General features: G+C 38.1%; 1 protein-coding gene across 2 annotated transcripts in view; it reads left to right on the top strand.

Annotated features, from left to right (window-relative positions):
* The window catches only part of Mer (ezrin/radixin/moesin family protein merlin), a 514,590-nt gene that overhangs the window by 442,480 nt on the left and 45,017 nt on the right, over window positions 1-27,093 (top strand). For both annotated transcript variants that reach the window (XM_090373044.1, XM_090373043.1), the window contains one exon: window positions 10,595-10,758. In XM_090373044.1, the coding sequence (XP_090229170.1) occupies window positions 10,595-10,758 (164 nt within the window). The remainder of the gene's footprint in view (window positions 1-10,594; window positions 10,759-27,093) is intronic.

The raw sequence follows: 27,093 nt of genomic DNA, 5'->3' as shown, positions 1-27,093 counted from the left end.
GCAGTCTGTTCCACCAACCAACCAACCACCCGCTGGCTAAAGGCAAATTTCCGCACGTCTATCCTACATCTGTCTTTCCTCGATTTGAATTTATGCCCTCTCAGGTGATTTTTCTGAGCTAGAGGAAGAATCCCATCAGCATTGAGCATGCTTAAACCATTCAAGGCTTTATACACCTCTATCAGATCACCTCGCTGGTGCCTAGTCTCCAGACACTGTAATTTGCAAAACTTAAGCCTTTCTTCATAAGAGCACCCCTTTGTTCCATTCACTAATCTTGTTGCCCTTCTCTGTACTCGTTCCAGCAGCTCTACATCTTTCTTGAAATGAGGCCTCCAGACCTGTATACAGTACTCTAGGTGTGGCCTGACCATTGCCTTATACAATGGAATAATCACCTCCTTATCCCTGCTGGAAAAATTCCTGTATATCATTGACAATACTCCATGAGCTACTCTTGCAGCCCATCTGCACTGCTCAGAGAACTTCATATCTGCCTGCACAATCACCCCCAAGTCCCTTTCATTCTCTACCACTGTCAGTGTAGTACCACAGAGTTGATATGTTGCTCTGGGGTTGCTGTTTCCCATGTGTAGTACTTTACATTTGTCAATGTTAAACTTCATTTGCCACCTCTCAGCCCATCTGCTCAACCTTTCCAGATCCTGTTGCAGCAGCATAGTGTCAGTAGTGTCCTTGACAACCCTGCCAGCCTTTGTATCATCTGCAAACTTGGACATTAAGCTTGATATACCATCATCAATATCATTTATAAATACAGAAAACAATAATGGACCCAACGCTGAGCCCTGAGGGACTCCACTAATAACATTAGTCCACGATGAGCAGTGTCCATTGATTACCACTCTCTGTCTTCTCCCCCTCAACCACCCCTTTATCCATAGCAGCAATTTGCCTCCAATGTCACACTGCTCCAATTTGTGTAGCAGTCTTCCATGTGCAACAGTATCAAAAGCCTTTCTAAGATCCAAGTATATAATATCAAAGTTATTCCCTGCATCCAGTTCTTTTGTGACTGCATCATAGTATCCAATCAAGTTGGTCAGGAAAGACTTCCCCTTAACAAAACCATGCTGTGTCTGAGCTATAACTGAAGTCTTGTCTAAATGATCCTGCAGTGCTTCTTTAACCAGTGCCTCCATTAATTTTCCTGAAACAGAAGTTAAGCTCACAGGTCTATAATTACTTGTGTCAGCCTTTGATCCTCCTTTGTGAATTGGGGTCACATTTGCACATTTCCATTCTATGGGTACCTCCCCTGAGTCCAAGGAAGCTCTCATAATTATGGCTAAGGGTTTGCTTACTTCCTTTGCTGCCTCCTTTAATATAACTGGATAGATCCCATCCATCCCGGGTGCCTTTCTTGTGTTTATCTTCAACAGTTTCTCCTCCACTTTACTCCCAGTTATTTCAAGATTCTGTAGCTTACTGCTAGAGTTGAATACACCTCTGGCATTCCCCTTGCTGAATAACTCCTCATGTGTGAATGTCGATGCAAAATATTCATTTAGTTTGTTAGCTACCTGAGCAGGATCATCAACAGTTGACCCATCAATATCAAGTGGACCAATCTGATTCATCCCCTTCCTTCTAGAGTTTACATAAGTAAAGAACTCTTTGCTGTTTTTCTTTCCATCCCTTGCCAAGGATTTCTCGTAATCTGCCTTCGCCTGCCTAACCTCCTTTGTAACTTGGTTGCATATCAACTTGTATCTATCATAGGCTTCTGTGTCATGTGTTAATTTGTAAGTATCCCATGCATTTTTCGTCTCTGCCATATGCCTCATTAGTTCATCTGACATCCATTTTGGCCTAAACCTTGAACAATATTTCTTAGTTGGTATGTAAAGCCTAGTAGCTTCCAAGATAAGTTCTTTGAATGCTTCCCATTTTGAATTTGGTGTTGGTAACATCATCAGTTGGTCCCACTGTATAGAATTTAAATACTGTCTCAGTCCATAGTAGTCGCCTTTACGGAAGCAATAACCCTTCCCTTTACCCCTAATGGTAGTTACCTCTTTGAGTAAATCCCACTTCAGCACACTGTAATCACTGCTGCCTAGTGGTCCATTTATCTGCAGATTCTTAATGCATGAAGAATCACTACTGATAATCAAATCAAGTGTATAACTCCCTCTAGTTGCCTCCCAAACATGCTGATGTAGAAAACAGTCATCCAATAAATCCACAAAAGCCTTGCTAGTGTGTGAGTGACCAGCCCCCAAATTCCAGTCAATATCTGGGAAATTAAAATTCCCCATTATAAGACTCTCTGATTTACTTGGCCCACTCTATTTCCCTGTACAGTTTCTTATTATACTGATCAGAGTCATTAGGCCTATAACACACTCCTACTCTCAATTTTGATCTCCCAATGCTTATGTCACACCAAACTGACTCAACACTGCACTGTCCAGCAATGTCGACTGGCTTCACTTCCTTGGTTTTTATGTGTTTCTTAACTAATAGCATAACCCCTCCCCCCTTCCTATCCTGTCTATCCTTTCTGTAGACGTTGTACTCCCCAAATTGCAGTTCTGCATCCCTTATATCTGTGTGACACCACGTCTCTGATATCCCAACAATATCTGCCTTTGATGTTTTGAGCAATACCTCAAATTCATCAAATTTATTTACTAAACTCCTAGCATTGGTGTACACGCAAGTATACCTGCACCTGTTTCTATTCTTAGCTACCCTAACACAACCCATGTGTTTACTGGTACCGCAATGGCTCCCAGCAGTCTCTGAAATACCATGCATCGTGTTTTTCAGGCTTCTGCTCATTCTAATAGAAGCAGTGCAAGAATCTCTTTCACCTCTGCCAGTGGCTACTGTCAATCTATTGGTCTTTGTCTCCCCCCAAGCTAGCAGTTTTCCGACCCACCTAACACTGCTTCGATAGCATCAGCAAATATTCTTGCACCCTTCCTATTTAAGTGTATCCCATCCCTGTAGAAGCAATCTCTCCTGTTAACAAGTACAGTCCAGGCTGAAAAAAATTCTACCCCTTGAGCCTTGCACAATCTTTCCAGGGCCGAATTGATCGACAAGGCTCTCATCATATACTTCCTCCTATCGTGTCTGGGCAGAATTGCAGACACTTTCAAATTCAACCCTAATTCTCGGCTTTTGTTCAACAGTGACCTGTACTTGTTAAGTAATTCTGCCGGTCTCCTACTCTTAATATTATTAGTGCCAACGTGTACAACTATATCACCTTTTGTGCCCTTAAAAGATGATATTCGCTCTACAACGTCATCAACCTTTGCCCCTGGCAGACATACCCTGGTCCTGTTCCACCTATCTTTTTTACAAAGCATGTTCCCCGTTTCCCTGACAATAGAGTCACCAACAACTACTAGTTCCTTCGGGACCAGCGCATTCTGCCTTGGGGGTTGTCTCTGTGTCACGCGATGCCCAAGTGCAAGCTCTGGCGTTGATGTGGGCAGCTGAGAGCTTGATGGGCCCCTCAATTTAGTTTCTTCGAGCGCATCCACCCTGTCCTTCAAGCTCTCATATAGGCCCACAAGAACGCCGAGTTGTTGCCTGATATCGATACACTCCTTGCATCGCGCACACACAAAGACATCCCCCTTGGCAGTATCATGTCCCATACCCGATTGCTCTGCAAACATCAAGCAAACAGTGCATTTTATAAGGCTGTGAGTCAGAGGACAACTGCCCCCCTCAGTTCTGCTCTGAGCCACAGCGCTTCCATTAGCTTGAGCCTTTTGCTTTGCTGCTCTGGTCTGAGTCATGATTCTATTAATTTATTAATTAATTATAATTAATTATGTTATGTTATTAATTATGTTAAATATAATTAATTATATTACGTTTGTAATCTAAGTCGTTATATGTATTTATTTAAACGTACAATTTAACTGCTAACGAAGTTCAACTAACGCTATCTAGTACGGCATACAACTATCATATCACAATGGCGGGAAAATTACGAACGGTAGCGGAGTTGAAACAAGTGGAAACCTTTACCGATACTTTTATGCAATTACAAGGCCGAGTAAGGAATAAATACACCAAGTTAATCAGAAAATCACAAAATAATGTTATTCTACTAAATTTAAATCAAAAGTTTTAGAAAAACAATAATTTCAAATCAATAAATAAGAAAAATCCACTTTGCGGCTTGGAACACGACCGTAACTCTTCATGAATGAATGAAAATGCAAAGTACTCATTTAGTTTGTTTAGCTACATGAGCAGAATCATCAACGGTTGAATCATCGATATCAAGTGGACCAATCTGATTCATCCCCTTCCTTCTAGAGTTTACATAAGTAAAGAACACTTTGCTGTTTTCTTTGCATCCTGTGCTCAAGATTTCTCGGTTGCCTGCCTAACCTCCTTTGTGTCTTGGTTACAAATCAGCTTATATCTATCATAGGCTTTCGTGTCACCTGTTAATTTATATGTATCCCGTGCATTTTTCTTCTCTGCCAAATGTCTAATTATTTCATCTGACATCCATTTAGGCCTAAATCTTGAGCAACATTTCTTAGTTGGTATGAAAAGCCTGGTAGCTTCCAAGATAAATTCTTTCAATGCTTCCCATTTTGAATTTGCAGTTGGTAAAATCTTCAATTGGTCCCACCATATAGAATTTAAAGTCACCTTTACGAAAACAAAAACCCTTCCCTTTACCCCTGGTGGCATCTCTTTAAATAAATCCCACTTCTGCACACTGTGATCACTGCTACATAGTGGTTACTTTGTCTGCAGATTTTTAATGCATGAAGAATCACTACTGATAATCAGTTCAAGAGTATTACTCCTTCTAGTTGCCTCCCAAACATTCTGCTGTAGAAAAAAGATCATCCAATAAATCCACAAAAGCCTTGCTAGTGTGTGAGTGACCAACCCACAAATTCCAGTCGATATTTGGGAAATTAAAATCCCCCATTATAAGACACTGATTTACTGTCCCATTCTATTTCTCTGTACAATTTTTTATTATACATTATACATTATACATATTATACATTAGGCTTATAACACACTCCTACTCTCAATTTTGCTTTCAATTGTGCTAATTTCACACCAAACTGACTCGACACTGCTGTCCAGCCATGTTGAGTGGCTGTACTTCATTTGATTTTATATATTTCTTAACTAATAGCGTAACTCCCTCCTCCTTTCCTATCCTGTACACATTGTACTTCCCAAATTCACACAGATCTCTGGTATCCCAACAATATCTATCTGCCTTTGATGTTTTACCAACACCTCAAATTCATCAAATTTCTTTACCAAACTCCTAGCATTTCTGTACGTGCAACTGTTTTTATTCTTATCTACCCTAACACAGCCCATGTATTTACTTTGTTCTGCAATGACTCCCAGCAGTCTCTGAAATACCCTGCACTTTGTTTTCCATGCTGCTACTCATTCCAATAGAAGCAGTGCAAGAATCACTTTCACCTCTACCAGCAGCTACTGTTAATATATTTGTCCATTTACACCCGCCCCCCAATCTAGCATTTTTGCGACCCATGTAACACTGCCTCAGTAGTGTCAGTGTGTGAATATTATTGTTTCTTGCTACTAAAATTTAATGGGCTTAAAGGCAACACATACAGCACTCTCCAGGAGGGATCCTCTTGGTATCCAGGAGGGATCCTCTGGCTGCATGATAACAGTTACAGTCTCAGGGCTCAGGTATACTTGTATTCTCCATCAGTTTTTTTTAACATCTCCACGCTATCTGAAGGAACCATATTTCATCAAGAAAAGGGGACTGGAAGGGACTTTGAGTTGCAGAGAGAGAGAGAGAGAGAGAGAGAGAGCACTTCTCATGGGATTCTGATAATGATATACAGGAATTTTCCAGCAGCAACAAAGAGGTGATTATTCCATTGCATAAAGCACAGTTAAGCCACTTCTGGAATATTGCACATAAGTTTGGGAAGGATCTGTCAGAAAGGAGTGCAGAGAAGAGCAATAATATTAGTTTGGGTTAGAAAAATATTTAAATAAACTAAATGTTAATATCTTTACTCCTTCTCTGGAGAGAGAGATACACACAATGAGGCTATTAATTTAAATAGTAATGCTGATGTGGAGATCTGCCATCAGGCTTTGCAATTGACTATTGGAATAAATTGTCACTTAGCGCTGTGGAAGTGGGTAGGTTTAATAAATTTAAAGAAAGATGGGACAAATTATTAGAAGGAAAAGGCAAATGAAATCAGCAACTTTTTTTGGCTGATGCTGTATAAGCTTTGCTTCCTTGCATAATTTTGCCAATACTAATATTAGAAGAAGAAGAAAATCTTTATTGTACAGTAAAGATACAATAATGTGCCCGCCACAGCCAGGAGGCCAGGGGCTTGACAATGATATAGGGTAATATAAAAATTTGTACAGTATAAAAGATAACATAACAATTAAAAACGTAGCATTAACCATTCAATAGATATGAATATGTACAAAGGGTACTAGGGAAGTTTTGCAATATGACGCAACAATGAATCAAAGGAAGCTGCTTGTTGCTACATGTTGAGACATGTTCATACGTGCATAGTAGCTGCCGCGCCAAGTTGATGGGCTCAGTTATTCATTAGTAGTGAGAGTGTAAAGTGCTTGCGATGGCATCGTGGTCACGAAATGAGATAAGGACAGTTTTGCGGTATAATTTTGTGCGTGGTTTAACCATAGACCAGTGCTTAGAAGAAATGACTCTTGCACTAGATGATGATTGTCCACATCGTACAACGATATTCAGGTGGTATAGAGAATTCCAAAGGGGAAATTTCACTCTGGAGGATTCTGAGAGGCCGGGAAGGCCACGAACGTAAGTTACGGAGGAAAACGTTACTGCTGTGAGGAAAATGCTTGACGAAAACAGGCGAGTGACCTACCAACAGATAGAGGATACTTTGGGCCTAAATGCACCAGCAATTCGTTCGATTCTGCAAGATCATTTACACGTGAAGAAACTTTGTTCTCTCTGGGTGCCGCATCAACTGACTGAAGAGCAGATGACACGACGTGTGACTTGGTGCCGGGAGATGTTAAAAAAGTTTGATAAGGGACAATCTTGGTATGTGAACAACATCGTGACAGGTGACGAGACTTGGCTGTACTATTACGATCTGCCGACCAAGACTCAAAACAAAGTTTGGGTCTTTGATGATGACGACACACCCATAATTGTCAGAAAATCCCGATCTGTAAAGAAGAAAATGATAGCTGTATTTTTTTTCAAATCGAGTGGAATTGTGGAACGTGTCGTTTTGGACACGCAGAAGACAGTCACAGCTAAGTGGTATACTGAACAATGCCTGCCTAAAGTCATTGGATCTATGAAGAACCTGCGGCCAAAGTCAAGAATGGACACCTGGTACCTCCATCACGAAAATGCTGCAGCTCACCGCGCCAAAGCCTGCACCGAATATTTGACCACGACAGGACTGAAACTTCTCGAGCACCCTCCCTACAGTCCAGACCTTGCTCCCTGCGACTTTGCACTGTTCCCGCATGTGAAAATGAAGCTAAAAGGGAGGCGGTTTTCCAGTGATGAGGACCTTCTACGGGCTTGGGACAACGAGTGTGCTTTACTCCCTAGTGAAACTTGGCAGAACTGGTTTAAAGATTGGTTTCGGAGGATGGAGAGGTGTATTGAATGTAGAGGAAATTACTTTGAAAAAATTAAATAAACAAAGCTGTATTGCAAAACTTTCCTAGTACCCTTTGTACATAGTTGTGAGGCAGACAGTACACCAAGGTATGTACACGTTCATATGTACAAAGCATATATTTAAGCATATTCACACAAGTCAGAATATTTCACAGTGCCAAATTGATGTTCGGTATTGCATTTTCTTGTGAAACAGTTCGTCGATTTGCCTGCGACGTGCCGTTCTGCGCCTCATAGCAGATAGCAGATGGAGGTATCAATATGAGTCGACATCAGGGGCCAAACAAAAGGGGAACAAGTTCGGCCAACGAGCGCCTGTAATTGAGATCAGAAGCGAATTTCTGGAGGTCCACTCCGATCATTAGCAGGGCTTGTACTGTAGGAAGTACTTGTCCAGGTAGGAATCTGTCACTGATCTTCAGCCTGTTCCGTTGTAGCTGAAGAAGAGGGGTGGCTCGTAAGGAAGGAAGTGGGACATGCCACTGGCATATATTAATCAAAGTACAGTGACAAGGATCCTGCAAAGAATTATACACAATGCTGTTTTATTTAATAATTTGAATATAGGTAGCATCCTCAATCTTGATTTACTGTAGAATCCAGATGCTGTAGTTAGCATCTCGATTCTACTTAATTTGAATACAGTAATACCCCGACTTACGCTACCCCGACTTACGCGAACTCGGAGTTACGCGGTTCTTGATTTTTTTTCGTTTGGCAACGCTGCCGCCCACTATCTTCAAGGTCGTTTTTCATATGTTATCGATATACGGTGCGACGGCGGAGAATGAGAGCGAAAGATGAACAAAATTTAACTTTGTTGCTTTTATATTTTTTATATCAGTGAAGGGGAAACACATTTCACCATAATAACTTAAAAACCAACACAATTCCAGCTATCGGTATAATTGCAAATGCAATTAGATCGAGTTTACTACCAGTTTATAACAGATTTCACTAGCAGAAACGCAACTGGATTTTTATTGTTTTATGGTAGTAACCCCTAGAAATGTGAGGTGTTAATAGTGTACCTCTGCCTTTATGGTGTTGTTTATTCAGTTGCTACATGCGCGCAGCTTTGTTTATGCGTATCAAGCGTGCCTCCTCATTTTGTAATTGTGCTTTATTCCCTAAAAATAGTAAAATACTTAATTAAAAGGTGTGAAAAGGAAGCGTCCTGGTGAAGACACTGCAGATTCAGAGAGAAAAAGAAAAGCAATTATCGATAAACAGAGGCGGACTGGGTCAAAAATTCTTACCCTGGAAAATTTATAGTGGCCTCATACTATGGTTTGTGGCCAAAATCACACTGGCCCACCGGGGTTTCCCCGGTAAGGCTTATGGCCAGTCCGCCTCTGTCGATAGAGAAAAAATATGAAATTGTGAAACGCTTTGAGTGAAATGAAAGACCATGTGATATTGCACGTGCTACAGGCCTAAATGAAGCAACGGCGAAAAGCACATGACAATTGCAAACTTGACAGGTTGAAAATTGAAAAGGGCTCAATTGTAAAGGGCTTAAAAATTTTAGAAAACATAGACTCCAACGAAGAACGCGTTATAGCTACAAAGCAAGGAATAAAAAAAAATATTAGCTTGCTACGAAGAAATTCTGCGTGAAAAAAAGACGCTGTGTCGTCCGACGAATTTGTTAGATTTTATGAAGCCATCGACATCGAAATAACTTTTTTACGTAACTCATTTGTTTTTTTTAATACATATTTTGTATTAATATGTATAAAGAACTGCAATTTTATTAATATTTTTCTTCTAAACTAGTGTTTTTGTTAGTCCTTGGTCCCAATTAAGCAAAATTTATATGTATTTATATGCAAAGTTGTACCCCGACTTACGCGAATTCGACTTACGCGATTTTCGTCGGACCCACCTATCGCGTAACTTCGGGGTATTACTGTACTTTAAATTTCTAGTTAATTTGATTAATCATTAATTAAACTAGTCGACACATAACCCTTTCTATTTTTCTCACATAACCCTTTCAAATGTTTTTTCAGTGCAGAAAAAAGTAGTACTCTGAATTTTCTGCAGAGTTTTCTGTTTACCAAAGTGTTTTATTCTGGGAATACTGCTGTCCAAACACAGTGCCTTTCATTTATCTGTTAAACATCAATTGCCATTTTTTTTCACCCCATCTTCCTAGTTTATTTTTATCTTCTAGGAGTAGCATCCCTCTGAGTAATGTCATTATCCACCTTTGTACTACCAGTAAACTATAGATCAAATGTATTAAATGTTAAAAACAATGGAATCTGGCTCTTGCTGGTTAATTTAATTTTTCTTTTAATATCATTTGTCTAATTTTTTTTTTTTTTTTTTTTTTAATATCATTATTTAATTTTATTATTTAGTAATGCCTTGGGTGTAGATAGTAATTCCTCACAAACATAAATTGCTATGATCAACTTGTGATCTGCTTGCATTTAGCAAATATTTCTTCATATGGTATACATGTGTTAATATCAGTCTTCATTAGTTGTTCAGACTACATATAGTTCATACTTGATTTGAAAAATGATGTTGTTATTGAAGCTGGGGAGTAGATAGTGTAAATAGTCTAGTAAAGTTGAGTTACATCAAGTGTGTAACTGTTAGATACTGAGTTAAATAAAAGTTGATTATTTTCCAGATTGCTTTATTCTTTCTATGGTAAGTCAGAACCTTTTCAAATACCTCTTATACATAAAGCATAATGAACATATATCATTATATTTGGCGCACTAATGCCATAGATGCTGATGCACCAAATAAATCCCCAATCAACCAACCAACCAACATTATATTCATACTAAAAAATTAGTAATGCCTAGACAATAGCCGATATATTAGAATGATTTATCCATTTTCCTTTCGTGAAAGAATCAATTTAATAATAAAACATATTTTTATTTTAAGCCATATAGTAATGAGTCCTCCTCTGTTGAAGTGCCTAGTCTTCCACGCCAGTTAAGTGATCTCAGGTTACAACCTGAATTAGGAATCGACTGTGATAATCTGACCTGTGATCTTATCACAGATCGTGATGTAGAGCAGCTATCCATGGAGATGGAAAAAGAAAGGTAATTTTATCATCAACTCTATCCTTAATACATAATTATTTTATTTCACACTATGATAAATTTAAGGATGTGCAGTGGAGGGGGGGATATTCTTGAGATTCCAGAATTGTATCCTTGCAGTAACAAAAATTCTGATAATTACCCAGCAAGCATTATCCACTGGAAGATAGGTAATAAGCTGTTTTCAAGTAATTTTTTAGACGCCTTGGTAGCCAGGTGGGAAGGAGCAGCAGTGCGTAGCACACGCTTCTTAATTAGATCAGGGTTCGAGCCCATCACCACCAAATACGGAGGATGCGGAAAGGTCAGGGAATGACCACCGTATATCCCGGAGCAATATGGCCTTAGTTGCTAATGCTCCTAAAAACTAAATAACAAACAAGTAATTTGTTATCAAAGTTTATGGACATAGTGTAGTGAAGAACAGTTACATGAAAGACTTCTCTTACTGCTATCATCCTTTTGAATATACAAGATTAACCAAAAGTCGGGGTATGCATTTAAATTATCTTGAATAATTTTTTATGCACATTTGCATACATACATACATCCATAAGTGCCTATTATCATCACCATGTCCATCTGTGTGTAACAGTTTGACTCATGGACAGATTTTTATGATTTCTAATGTTTTATGAACTCTAATGTTTTATGAACTCTAACTTGTGGGTTGCAGAGTTTAGAAACTAGACACCTTAGAGGAGATTTGATTGAGGTGTTTAAGGCTCTGAGAGGCATCAGTAAAATGAATGAGTACGAAATTTTCAAGATTATAAATGATGCTAGAACTAGGGGGCAAATTCAAGTTACGGGGGGAAATGTTTAGATTGGACTGCAGGAAGTTTTATTTTAGCCAGTGAGTTATAAATTACTGGAATAAGTTGCCTTCATGGGTGGTAGAAGCCGACAGTTTGGGGAAATTCAAAGGTCATCTGGATAGTACTTTCGGGTAAGGGAAGCACATAGGATGATAGGTTTAATTTCCTTTTTTTTTTATTAATTATTATTATTTATTTTTTGTTTTTATCATTGTTTTGTTTGGATTTTTTTTTAGCATAAGCCATAGGCTTTCTTGCACCATGTGGCCATTACTAATACTGATACTAAATACTAATATTTAGTTCTTTTAAAAAGAATTGTTGAGCCATTCAAAATTTCTTTAAAATTGGACAAATAGAAATCTTGCAATGATTTATTTTTTCCAAAGAGTTTGTATAGAAAAAGAAATTCATAATGAAACATAAGGCCGACCAGTCTAGCCGATTGGGTAAAGTGCCTGCCGGGCAACCCAAAGGGTGCGGGTTCAAATCCTGCCTCGGGCTTGGATCAGAGTACTGCAAAAACCTTGGGAGGTGCATTATGGCCACAGAAGCCAATGCGCCAACAACTACCAAAAAAAAATGAAACATAGTTTTAATACAGGTAGCCAGTGCATGTTTTGCGTGTGCACTGAATACATAGAACAGATATAAATATTACAGAGTTATAATTAAACCAAACAGCTTAGTTTAATGAATGTAAAACTGTAGAGTTTTATTAAGTATTCTATAAAGTTATGATCTTAATAATTAATTGATAACAAGAAGGCTATATTTACTTTACACTTCTATTAATCAGAAAAGTAGGGGGGGGGGTAAATTAATTGAAGAAAAAATCAAATGCACCTGAGATATAATGTACTGCATACATTACCTAACTTGTTATATTTGTTGCAGAAAGAACAAAATTTTATATGCAACATGGCATTCAAGGGTGACAATCATCAAAATAGAATGACCTGTGCATTCTGGCTCTCATCACTTTAAAAAAAATACTATTTATCAAAAAAAAGTGAAATTGTTAGTAATGGCAAATGATGCTAGAAAGGAAGCTTATTATCAGTAGAAAAAAATAAAATAAATAAAATTATAATAAAATTTTGCCCGCAACATTTTTTCAGCCACCGTTCTAATTATTTGTTAACTCTTCTTAAATGCATTAAAACTATCAACCTCCACAATATCAAAGGAGGGGAGAGTTTATTCCAATGATCAGTTAAGCTCTGGCTGAAAGCAAATTTTTACTAATCTATCCTGCTACCTTTCTTTTTTAATTCAAGTTTATTTCCCCTTATGTGTATTGTCCAAGAAAGATAAATATTTCAGCATTTAGTTTACTCAATCCATTTTAACTCTTAAAACTTCAATCAGGGCGGACTCCTTACAGGTGTCCAGTTTCTAGGCGCTGCAATTTACAGAAATAATAATAAAACCCTGCCCACATGATTTGTTCAACCCTTCTAATTATTTGTTCAATCTCATCTTAAATGCATTAAAACTATCCACCTCCACAACATCAAAGGAGAGAGGAGTTTGTTCCAACCATCAATTTAGTTCTGGCCAAAAGCAAATTTTTGTCCTAGTAATGCTCTTCTTAGAGAACTTCATGTCAAACTATACAATCTAGGTCATTACATTGACTATACAATGCCCCCTAGACTTTCAGAATAAAGGCATCTTCGAGGATTCAAGATGCAGTTATTTCAATTTTTTCATTATCTAGAAAGTTTTATTTTTAATATATTTAATGGAGAAATAATGAGGCTAAATAAGAAATAGAGAGATTAAGAATGCAATTTTATTAACTGCACATATGTTGATGATCCAATGTTATGTTCTGCCATCAATACACTCTTGCTTATGCCCCATTCTATTTTCTTTACTATCTCAACTGTAGTCTGCATAGGTAATGCAGTGGTATCGTCACCATCCTCCCCACACTGGGTGGAAAAGGTGCAGGTTCGAATCCCGTCGATAACATAAGGAACTTTAACGGGCTCTTCACTCCTTGGTTGGGTTAGTTGGTCTCAGGCATAAGTGGCAAGGTTCTCCCCCCCCCCCAGAAACTGGGATTTTTCATCCAGCAAAACAGACAAATTGAACCCACAATACACATGGGTATATGAATTAACTTTCTGGGTGACTGTAATGTAATATGTTTGGATAAGCTTTAATGTTGTTCTTTTCTTCTCTGTATGAGGTTTGTTAACTTTAGGAGCCATAGTGAGGGGTTTTTAATTTAAAATAAATGTAAAACAGCAGTATAATCTGTGATATCAGTGCAGAATTCACTTTCAAAATGGCAAATGCAAACATATACGATACAGTAATCACGTGACTTGCCGTTTTCTTTTTCGGCATGGAAGACACCTGCACTATATGTAAACATCCAATCTCAATGTTCCATTCTTTAGGGAGTGCCATTACTTCTACATTCTATTGTATAGTCAATTTACTGACATTTTCCACCAACTTGAATGTGATACCACCCAGTTGGTATATTATTCTAAAATTACTGCTGCCCAAGTGCACCTTGCAATCTTTATCAATGTTAAACATATATGAATCATTTGTACATGATGCATATGTATGTATAAATGATATTTGCATGTATTTATCACTGTAATGTTAAAGAGGATTTTACTTAAATCCTTTTTCTTGGTATTCACTTAAAAACCAAGAAAAAGCATTGGATGAGTGATAATATCCTAAACCTAATGGAACAATATAGAAAGGCAAAAAAGGGATACTCAGGAGTACAGAATAAGGAGGTAAAGAAAGCAATCAAATAGCCAAAGAATGATGGATAACAGAGAAATGTGTGAAGATTGAAGAACTTGAATCCTGGAAAATCCTGGAAAATTTCAGAAGCTCTGATCTTCGCTGTGCTCAAAACATTCTTTACTTACATAAGTTTTTTACTTGTATAAACACTAGAAGGAAGTGGATGAATCACATTGGTTCGCTTATTATCAATGCTAGTTAACCCTGCTCAGGTTGCTGACAAACTTAATATGTATTTTTCATCTACATTCACACATAAGGAATTCTTTAGGGAGGGGAATACCAAAAGTCTATCAAACTCTAACGGGGGAGCTAAATGATTTTCTGATAACTAAGAGGAAAGTGGAAGAGAAGTTGTTGAAGCTAAACATAAAAAAATACAGGCGGGCTTCGATTAACGCGATTAATTCGTCCTGCGAGCGCATCGCGCAAAACGGAAACGCGTTAATCGAATATCATAACCAATAGGAAAAATTATAATTGGTCCTTGACCTTCTGGATTGTCCATAAAGAATTTTAAAAATACCTTTTAAATAACTTTTTAACTGTATATAATGTAAAAGATAATGAAAATAATTATGGAATTAAATGTTTATTGCATAAAACAGCAGTTCTTAAACTGTGCGCCACGGAATATTTTAAATTTCCGAGGGAAACACAGCAATACTCGACATCTGTCGGACACCGCGCGAACTACTAGCTCGAGGTAGTTTACAGTTTCAGCATTTCTTATTAAGTTGTTTGGACCTAACTACTAAACGAAACTGTTAGGTATTTCTTTTGGTCTGGGTGTGCCTTGAAAAAATTACTGAGACATTAAAGGCGCTGTGAACCGAGAAACTTTGGGAACCTCTGACATAAAATACACAACGAAGGAATTACTGTTGCGGAAATATTTGAACAGTGTTGACTTTCTCTTTTCATCAATCAATTTCCGATAGCCGACAACAATCTTCTCTAGGCCCTAGCGAAATAAATATTGCAGAGAACATCAAACCTTTTGTTTGAGGTTCTATGTGATACGAAAGATTTCATCTAATTCTTTTACCGTTATCTCCTTCGCAGTAACATTTTCATCTGGCTCATTGAAAAAATTGAATTTTTAAATGCAAGTCTGCATTGACTTTATTAGCAGGAGACAAACACGTCTTCTTCCGATGGTTGATGGAACACACCGAGGTGGGCAGCAGCCAAACGTTTGTTTATTTTCCGTACGACTCGCTGTAAGCTTAACGTGTGATTCAAATCTTTTTCAACTATCGCATTAAAAAAAAAAGATCGCGTTAACTGGAAATTTGCATCATGTAAAGTGAAAAGTGGTATCATTTTTCAAATAGCGTTAACTGAATATCGCATTATGCAAGGCCTAGCTGTACATCTGGAGTGGATGGGGTCTATCCAATTATATTAAGGGAGACAGCAAAGGGGGGGTAAGCAAAGCCTTAGCCATAATTATGAGAGCATCTTTGAATTCAGGGGTGGTCTCTCTGAACTGGAAATGTGCAAATATATCTCCAGTTCACAGGGGGGGGGATAAAAGGGTAACATGAATAATTAGAAACCTGTTAGCCATTCCATTCCAGGGAAAAGAATGCAGCCACTGTTTAAAGATGTAATGCAGGACAGTCTAGACAGGAGTGCAGTTATACTTCATTCACAGCATGGATTTATCTCACCAATTTGATTGGATACTGTGGTATAGTAAAAAAGGAACTGGATGCAAAAAATAATTTTGATATCTTATACTTGGATTTCAGAAAATCTTTTGATAATGTTGTGCATAAAAGGCTGCTGTAAAAATTGGAGCAGTGTTGCATTAAGGGCCATACTGCTCCATTTCTGTAGCCTCTCCTTGAAAATTGCAGAACATGATTTTAGGCCCCGAGTGCCAAGGGAGTGATCTAGCGATTTACAAAGCGAATTTGAAAACGTTTTTCTAAAGAGAAGTTGATAAAGAGATTTCCAAAGGCTTTACTTTCAAAGTTATTTATTTTCTGGCTCTTTGTAAATAAAGAAGGAAGCCTCCTACAAGAAAGGAAAGACACCTTTCTTTTGTATATATAACTACTTTTCTAACACACTAACCACTAACCTTTTATCGCTTGGTCACTGGTGGCACCGCTCCTGCCTCCACGTGGCGGGGCCGGTACCCTGGGGGATAAATCAACCCTCGGGGCTAAAAGGAGCAGAAATGGAAACGAATGAATTTCCACGTCTAGAGCCCAAGAGTGCTCAATATGACAATCGTGAACCCGACCATGACTTCTCTACCTCGAAGAGAATGAAAAAAGATGCAGGCAGACAGGAATCACCAGCCTTCCTGATTATCCATTCTCTGTCGGCACAGCCTGTTAGCAAGCTCTCCCCTTTCATCATCCAACGATGCCTTGAACATGCAGCATCATCACCAAAAATGGTGAAACGTCTCCAATCCGGGGACTTGTTAATAGAGACTTCTCTCCCAAGACACTCTGAACAACTACTGAAATTCACCACTTTAAGCGGAATTCCAATACAAGTCACTCCACATAACACCCTGAATTCATCAAAAGGAGTGATTACTGAGTGGGATCTACTGAACGTGTCTGAAGAAGAAATAGTGCAAGAACTAAAGACACAAAATGTAACTCAAGCAAAAAGAATCATGATACGAAAAGATGGTACCTTAGTCCCAACACGTAACATAATTCTAACTTTCAATACACCGAATCTACCAGCATCAGTCAAAGCAGGTTACTTAAATTGCCGTGTTCTACCCTTTATCCCAAATCCTCTAAGATGCTACAAATGCCAGAAATTTGGTCACTCCCAGACAGCATGCCGTCGCGTTTCAACATGTCCAAACTGTGGCTCCACAACTCATACCCAGTTAGAATGCAAAACACAAACTCCACAGTGTCCTAATTGCAGGGGAAGCCATCCAGCATACTCTAAAGACTGTGATCTCTGGAAGATAGGCAAAAAAATTCAAAAATATAAGACTGAAAATAAAGTCTCCTATCAAGAAGCTAGGAAACAAATTAAACTAATCATGCCAAATAGCTCTTATGCCTCGATTATCCACTCTCACCAATCAGTAGCATGTCAGATGGAAGTGTCACTCTCTCCAGATAAATCGATTGCAGACTGGGCTCGATCGGTTCTATCGACCCAGCCTACATCAAAGCCAAACACAGTTGATCAAAGTATGAATACACCTATCACAGTTCCAACCCAAATCATAACCCAAGGTAAAGTAACAGAAAAACCTCAAAAATCAGATCCTGTCAAGGTTAATCAACCACCCTCAACAAGGATGGATACTGACGATACGACTACCCAAGACCTTCTTGAATTACATGCAGATGATGAAATGGAAGATAGCAATAATTCAACACGCCCCAATTTCCCCAGAAAAGAAAAACCTAAGCTGGATCGTCACAAACAACCCACTTATAAAAAGCAGTCAGATTCATCTCCCTCTTTCAAATCCAAATAATGGAACAGATCATCCAATATAACGAAACAGGCCTACGCGCTCTGGATTCATTAAGAATTGTATACTGTAATAAATTCTTAAGATCATCCAATGGAACTGTAGAGGCCTTCGCAGCAACATCGATGATATCCATGAATTAATTCACCAATACCGACCTCTTGCAATGTGCTTGCAGGAAACGAATTTGACACCTCAGATCTCAATCAAAATCAAAAATTATACCTTGTTTAGACAAGACAGAGCTGGCACTAACAGTGCTCACGGAGGAGTAGCAATACTCGTGGATTCAAGCATCCCCTCCAGATGCATCCATTTACAAACCTCCTTAGAAGCTGTTGCCACTCGCATTGTAAATGGTATTACACTGACACTGGTTTCAATCTACCTTCCACCAAATCATCAATACACCATTCAGGAAATTGAAGATCTTGTCTTGCAGTTACCATCTCCATTTTGTATACTAGGAGACTTTAATGCCCACCATCCAATATGGGGTTCCCCTATATCAGACAAACAAGGGAAGCTTATTGAAATGTTGATAGACAGGCAAAATTTAACTTTACTAAATACTGGCACTCCCACATATATCCATCTCCCTACAGGTTCAACTTCTACAATAGACCTTACCATTTGTTCCCCAATCCTCTTTCCAAGTATAGAGTGGGTAACTCTAAGCGATCCTTATAGCAGTGATCACTATCCCATAATCTGCAAAATTCAAACATCCTGTTCCTTCCCAACAGAAAATCGAATGAAATGGAAATTTTCAAGAGCTGACTGGACAAAATACAGAACGCACATATCATTTGACAACTACATTATTCAGTCCTGTTCCATCGACAGTGTTACTCAGCACATCACAAATCAAATTCTGTCAGCCGCATCTGCTACCATTCCTCAATATCAAGTAAGAAATAGACGAAAAACAAATTATTGGTGGAATGAAGACTGCAACCATGCGAAAAAAGAGAAAAACAAAGTGTGGAACCTTTTCCGCAAACACCCAACCACCTCCAATCTTATTAGTTATAAACGTCTTAGAGCAAAAGCTCGTTACATCAGACGTAAAGCGAAAAAAGAAAATTGGATTAAATTCGCCTCGTCAGTAAATAAAAATACTGATATCAGATTAATCTGGAGAAAAATAAAATGTTTAAACAGTAAATTCCCTCCTTTATCCACCCCACTACTGAACTGGAATGGACAGGAGCTTACTACTCCTACAGAAATATCAAATGCACTCGGAACCACATTTTCTCAGTTGTCCTCTTCTATCGCCTATGATCAAACATTTCAAAAACTTAAAACAATTGCAGAGAAATCCAGACTAAATTTCACTGACAATTCCGCTTTACCTTATAATAAACCATTTACCATGCTTGAGCTGCAACAATCCCTTAACAACTCAAGAAACAGTGCTGCTGGCCCAGATGGGATATACTATGTAATGCTGCGAAATTTGGATCAGAGATCACTCTCATTGCTGCTCATATTTTTCAATCGAATTTTTTCCGAACATACCTTCCCAAGTTCCTGGAGTCATTCTTATGTACTAGCAATTGCAAAGCCCGGTAAAGATCATTCTGTTCCGCAAAATTACAGACCATTATCTCTTACCAGCTGTCTAAGCAAAACCCTCGAGAAAATGTTACATCGCCGTCTCACTTGGTGATTCACAACAACCAATTTCGATTCCGGAAAAATCGATCTTCATTGGATCTCATAATCAAAACCGAGACAAACATTAGAAATGCTTTCGTCAAGAAGGAACATCTCGTAATGGTCTGTCTTGATGTTGAGAAAGCCTTTGACACTACATGGCGATTCGGCCTCTTAAAAGATCTGCATTCTTTTGGCCTGAGAGGTAATTTACCATACTTTATCAAAAATTTTCTACATCAGAGATCCTTTCAAGTTTGTTACCGGGGAACCCTCTCTAAGATCTTTACCCAAGAAGAAGGAATTCCGCAAGGTTCGGTTCTCAGTGCCACTTTATTTGCAATGAGAATGAACCACATAATTGAACTCATTCCGAAAACTGTAGATTCCTACCTTTTTGCAGATGATCTCTCAATATCCTGTCATTCCCAAAACATGCATTATATTGAACGCCAGCTATAAATATCAATTAATCGCATCCTGACATGGATGACACAAAATGGCTATAGACTGTCCAGCCAGAAATCTGCTGCCATACACTTCTGTAACAGACGCAATATGCATCTTGAGCCCGAGCTCCACTTGAATAACCATCCTCTGCCCATAGCTAATTGTATTCGTCTACTAGGATTATTTTTCGACAGCAAGTTAAACTTCCAAAAACACATTGAATATCTCCGGACAAACTGTCAAAAGAAACTGAACATACTCAGAGTTTTATCAGCGACAACATGGGGAGCAGATCGTTACACCCTGCTTCACCTATACAGAACCATAATTAGATCACGCCTGGACTATGGGGCGCCTGTTTTCAATTCTGCTAGGGAGAGTGTTTTATCTCGCCTCAACCCTATTCAACATTCAGCTCTTAGAACAGCATTAGGTGCATTCAGAACATCACCAGTGCAAAGTTTATATATTGAAGCCCATGAACCTCCTCTAAATATCAGGAGAAAGATGTTGCTGTTGAACTATGCAATCAAGATCCAAAGCCAGAGAACCCATCCTAATTGGTCAATACTTCATGATCCGCTGTATACGACCCTGTATAGAAACAAACCACAGACAGTTCGGCCTGCTGGTATTAGGCTAAAACATCTAACAGAAGATTGGGTGATACATTTTGATAAAATCTTGCAAGATCCTATAGATCCTGACCCTCCATGGTCTGTCATCATGCCATGTTGTGACAAGTATTTCCATCAGTGGGGTAAACACTCTCTATCAGACTTTACCATCCAACAACTGCACACTGAACATGCTCAACATTATCCTGACTTCGCTAAAATATATACAGATGAATCGAAGTCTGAGAGTGGATCGGGTGCAGCAGTGGTACTCCCTGATAAAATAATTTCTCAATCTCTTCCGACAGAGTGTAGTAGCTACACAACTGAATTATTTGCCATAAAGCTTGCATTAGAAAATGTCTTCCATATGTCAATTCAAAAGAGCATAATATACACAGACTCGCAAGGTTCCGTATTAGCATTGCAAAACAATTCCCCACCTACTCATCCAATATTAAAGCTCATCAAAACACAGTTGATATGTCTTAGAGAGCATCAGCAAAAGGTTATCTTCTGCTGGATCCCAGGCCATACCGGAATACCAGGGAATGAAATTGCAGATGATGCTGCCAAAAATCCATCCAGCCCAGCCCCAACAAATTCGCTAGTACCCGTCACAGATTATAAAATGAATATACAAAGAATATGTAAGGATCAATGGACTCTTCGGTGGCAAACACAATTCCATAATAAACTACTCCAAATAAAACCCTTACCAAAATTATGGGCTTCTAGCTCTATAGCAAACAGACAAGAAGAAGTAATTCTAGCCAGAGCCAGAATCGGTCATACTCATTTAACCCATCTGTTTCTCTTGTCAGGAAATGATCCTCCCCATTGTAATCATTGTCATACACCACTCACAGTCAAACACATACTTCTGGACTGTACTCTATATAATAATGCTCGACTAATGTCTTTCAATTCTCTGTCAAATTTAAAGGAACCTTTGTCACTTCGCCATATCATAGGCGAAAATTCAAATCTTGCAGAATTCTTCTCCTTTCTAAAACGAATAAGATTGTATAACCGTATTTAACTGCTTCTAAATCAACAAACGCAGACTGTATGCATCACTTCCATAAGTGCAATATGGCCTAAGTAGCCATTGCACTTTAAACCCCAACAACAACAACATGATTTTATACATTGACAATTTGAAGCTTTTCATTCATTCAGATCTGCCCCAACCAGGCATCAACAATCCAAAGAACTGCTATGCAACAAATATTTCTGAAATCCACATCTGCCTTCAATCAGTTGGACTCGTTTGAATACTGAATGCTGAAAAATTGGCCCAAATGATGTTCACAAAGAGGAGAATAATAAATTCAGTGCTATCTCAATAAATGGATTCCCAGTTAAAAATATCAACTCCCACAATGAACCTGTCTTTTCAAAGGCACTTCGGGGAAGCAAGAGCTAGTAGGTTTCACAAATGACAAACTTGTATCTAAATTTGTGTGTAGTGGTTCTCTGTGCATCAGAAATCTGGTGCCCAGTAACATACTTGCAGCAGTTTCTTTGGCTTCAGTATTGACTTTTGCAATCCTCAATTGAACCGCAGGATATGCACTTACTATCTCTAGAGCTATACAAAACTTACTACCTGGAATGACCACTTGGAAAAAATAATTTCTGCTCATAATATAATTACTCCCCCCCTTTGAACTTATATTATGCAGATTAGATGCACCGAATTACTAACTCTGCCAACTCTAGGTCTATACTACACTTATTACATGGAATGACGTTTGGAAAAAAATCATTACCACTCATAATAAGTAGTTACCCCTCTAAACTTAAGTTGTGCAGACTGAACGTTCCAGATATGATTGTATACGAAGATGTAGTAACCAAAGAATTGGAAAAAAATAATAATTTTGATATAATATACTTAGATTTTGGAAAAGCTTGTTGCACACAAAAGACTGCTGAACAAATTGGAGAAGTGGGACATTGAGGGCAAGTTACTGCTATGAATAAAAGAATGTTTAATTCCTTTATCTGTTGCTATCTTTATTTAATTCTTTTATCTACTGCTTTACTCCATTGCAGTGATTGTAATCTTGAAGTTTTCTGTGGAAGCGAACCTCAAGATTACAATCATCACAATGGAGTAGGCATTTTTGTCCTCTCAGAATTCAGTAAATTCGCTATAAACTACACACCAATTACAGATAGAATGGTGTTACTGAAATTGCAAGGACAATCTTTTAAAATGAACATACTGCACATATATGCACCTACATCTGACCAACAATACGAAGATGAAGTTAAAGCCTTTTACTATTACTGGATAAAGTTCTTAATAAATTAGGGAAGGATGAAATAACACGTTGTTGAGTGTCTTCAATGCCAAAATTGGTCAAGGATGCAGAATGGACCTGGTTAGCAAACATGGACTATATATAAGCAATTTTAGAGGAAACATACTATTTGAATTCTGACAGACAACCAATATGGTGATAAATAACACATGGTTCAAATTGCCTACGCGTTGCCTGTATACATGGGTATCTCCCATGGAATTGAATAATGAGAATCCAGTAAGAAATAAAATTGACTACATACTGGTGAACAAACGCTTCAGGAACTGCATAAAGTGAGCATCAACATATCCTGGAGCAGATAATTCCAATCGCATCCCATTAATAGCTGATGTAAATACACAACTTAAGGCACTTAAGAGAAATTGAGCTACCAAATGACGACATATCGCCGTTGCAGAACCCCACTATTAAAGAATAGTGGGGTTCTGCAACTATGGAACAGCTTGAGAGATACTTTAAACAAAGTATTCATAAACCATTTAAAAGCAAGGGGAAAAACCAAGAAAAAGCATTGGATGAATGATAATATCCTAAACCTAATGGAACAACGTAGAAAGGCAAAAAGGATACTCAAGAGTACAGAATAATACAAAAGGAGGTAAAGAAAGCATTCACGATAGCCAAAGAACAATGGATGACAGAGAAATGCGTGGAGATTGAAGAACTTAAAAGAAAACATGATGTGGTAAACATACACAGGAAAGTCAAAGAAATAGCCTTGATATACAAGAAGTGGCATGCTATAACTCTGTCGATATCTCAAACAAGCCTATTGCGGATGAAGAAGCAGCTGGAAGGACATGGGAACAGTTCCTGTATGCATATACAGTTCCTGTATATGCATACAGGAACTGTTTAGTGACAAGAGATGCAGCAAAAGGCTTTGAATACTGTTTGGAGGGTCCAGAAATTCCCAAGGAAGAAGTACTATGTGCCATAACGTTGAAAATAAAAACAGAACACCAGGGCTGGATGAAATACCATTAGAAGGCATAAAACTCATTGAAGAAGAGAATATCATTCAAATCACAAAACTCTTTAATCGAATCTACAACACCACTTAAGTACCTAATGACTGGTTAAAATCAATAATTATTGCAATCCCTAAGAAGTCTAATCTGAAGACGTGGATACTATCGTCTGTCATTCTGATGAGCCACTTGCTGAAAGGTGTTTATTTGGGTGATTCATTCAAGAATAAGGGCTAAATGTGAATTTGAACTAGATGATGTTCAACTGGGATTCAGGAATGCCTTCAGAACATGTGAAGCATTGTGCATCAATGTTCTTCTTCAAAAATGTCTGGACTAACAAAGACATTTGTATACTTCATAGACTACGAGAAGACCTTCAACAAAGTACATTATAAGTTGGTGGAACTACTTCACGAGTCCCATCTAGATGGAAAGGATATCCACATTATTAAAAATCTTTATTGGGGTCAGACAGTCTGAGCCGGAGGAATAGGAACAAATAGACCTAGGAGCAAAAGTCAATGCAGCGGTCATAAATAATATTAGATATGCAGACGACACTCGTTCTCTGCAAGACCAATGAAGGCCTCTAACAACTATTCAATAAGATCAGTTTGATTGCAGAAGAGCTGGGACTCAATATTAATGAAAATAAAAACAAGTTCATGATTTTTAGCCGCAAACAGTATGAAAATGCAGACCTATCACTCACTGGCAGTCTGATCGAACGTGTCAGTCACTTCAAATACCTGAGGAGCACCATCACAGAGAATTTAGACCTTGAGAAAGAAATACAAAATCGGATTGAAATCGCCAGAGCAACCTTCAAGAAAATGAGGCTACTTCTTTGCATTGACAACCTCAAACTGAAATTAAGGCAACATATGGTCAAAAGCTACATCTGGTCCATACTTTTATATGGTGCTGACACAGACTTTCAAGGCAAGTTCACTGAACTGGCTTCTAGCCAGTTCAGTGAACTTGCCTTGCAGGATGTTGCAAATACCATGGATGATTAGTAAACAACAAAGTCCTTCACAGAGCAAGAACAGAAAGAACTTTAATAACTACCATCAAATACAGGAAAATCTCTTATCTTGGCTATATTCTGTGAGGATAGAAATATCTACCTCTGTTGGTAATAAAAAGCAAGATTGAAGGAAAGCGGGGGGATTGGTAGGAGGCGAATGTCTTGGATGCATAACATTCAACAGTGGACTGGCGTACAAAATGCAGAAAAACTATTCAGACTAGCAGAAGACAGAAATGCTTTCGCCTTAGTAATCGGCAACATCGGGGGGTGGGGCGGACAAAGCACATGAAGAAGAAGAAGAAGAAGATTCCATTATTCATAGAGGAATAGCCTGTCTGTACAGTCAGATATAAATTCTCTGAACAGTGCAGACAGGCTGCCAGGAGAGCTCATGGGGTTTTGCCAGTGATATACAAAAATTTTGTTGCAGAGGTGGTTGGGCAATGGTTAGGCAGTACTTGAGTATTGGATACATGCTTGAATACCTCATTTTAGGATGCATTTATGGCAGCTCAAGAGAAGACTGTTCAAAGTGGAATCAGTGAATTGCAGCATCAGCAGCAAGTCAACTTCAGAGGGGACTGTGTTTAAAAGTAACATGTTACCAGACTCTGCAAATAAACCCTTTATACTCAGGCCACAAACTTTTCAAACACCCCTCATAAAAAGAAAGGCATGTCAGATGTTTACATTTCATTCTGCTTATCTGGCTGTTATGTTTCAAAAATGTGAAATCAGAAAGTGAATCCACTACTGTCACTTATGGCTGAAAATGAAAAGATGGCATAATTATTTATGTATATAATTATTTATTATTATTATTATTATATATAATTATTTTTATTAAATTTATTTTTTGTCAGTTACAATTTCATTGAAATTCAGTTAGTTTGTGGGTTAAAGTCATTATCGTATTACATCCCGTAGTTTGATATTGTGTTTAGAGGAAAATTTGTCGAGTCAAAAAGGTGTCTAAAAGAAACATTTAAAAAAAATTAATATAATAAATATTGACAAATTTAATATGAATAATATCCTTTCCATTTATTTCTCTTAAATTATCTTAATTTTATATTAATGCCCAATTTTTTTATAGACTCAAAACTCCTATGCTCTTACTTCTTACTGCTGCTTGTCTGCTAAATCATTTGTAGAGGGATATATGATACAGCCAAGGGGATGTTTTGTGTGTTTTCAATGCAGGGAAAGTGTAAGGAAATAAAGTACAGGTTTATGCTCTTGAAGAAATTAAAATGAGGATTTATTTGGCTTATGCAGCAAAAAAGTCTGGCTTCCTTGCATCTTTAACAGCCTATAGTAAAAATGGTTGTGGCTGTATCGTTGAATGTAATCATGGCAACTTAAGTCAGTTTTGCTTCTGCAAAAGCACTGTCCTTCAGTTTTTATAATGTTATTTTGGACACTCAACTCATGGAGAAATATTCCATCAGTGATGTACTGTGCATGCGTGTTGTGTAATGCATCCAGTTTTGGAAGCCTTTTAGGATTGATGTGGTCCTGTTGGATTAGATGCAGAGTAGGACAACAAGATCAGTTAGAGACACAAAAGAGTTCTGTAAGCATCTTAAATTATCATCTATGAGGAGACCTGATTTGACACGTCTAAGATTTTAAAATTGATTGAGTAAACTGAATGCTGATGCCATTTTTACTCTTTCTAGTGATACATAAGGAGTCATAAATTTAAATTGGAAAGGGATGGTTGCAGGAGAGATGTGTGAAAATATGCTTTCATCTGCGTTATTGTCACCAACAATAATTAGTTATTACTAGTTATTGTTGGTGACAATTGTCAGGGAGATGGGGAATATATTATGCAAGAAGGATAAGTGGAACAGGACCAGGGTATGTCTGCCATGGGCAAAAGTTGACGTTGTAGGGCAGTTATCTTTTTAAGGCAAAAAAGGTAATATTGTTGTACACATTGGAACTGATGACATTAAGAGTAAGATGCAGATTTTCTCAACAAGTACAGTTCAATGGTGAAAAAAAAAAGTTGCGAGTTAGAGTTCAATGCGAAAATGTTTGCAATCCTGCCCAAACACGATAGGAGGGAGTACATGATGAGAGCCTTATTGATCGATTCGGCCCTAGAGAGATTGTGCAAGGCTCAAGGGGTAAAATTTTTTTCAGCCTGGTCTGTGCTTGTTGATAGGAGAGACTGC

The sequence above is a fragment of the Mastigoproctus giganteus genome, chromosome 5, assembly GCF_048544385.1.
Source record: "Mastigoproctus giganteus isolate SK-2022 chromosome 5, ASM4854438v1, whole genome shotgun sequence".
Classification (NCBI taxonomy): Eukaryota; Metazoa; Arthropoda; class Arachnida; order Uropygi; family Thelyphonidae; genus Mastigoproctus; species Mastigoproctus giganteus.
The sequence above is the reverse complement of the archived record's forward strand: the minus strand, read 5'-3'. Positions and strand labels throughout refer to the sequence as shown.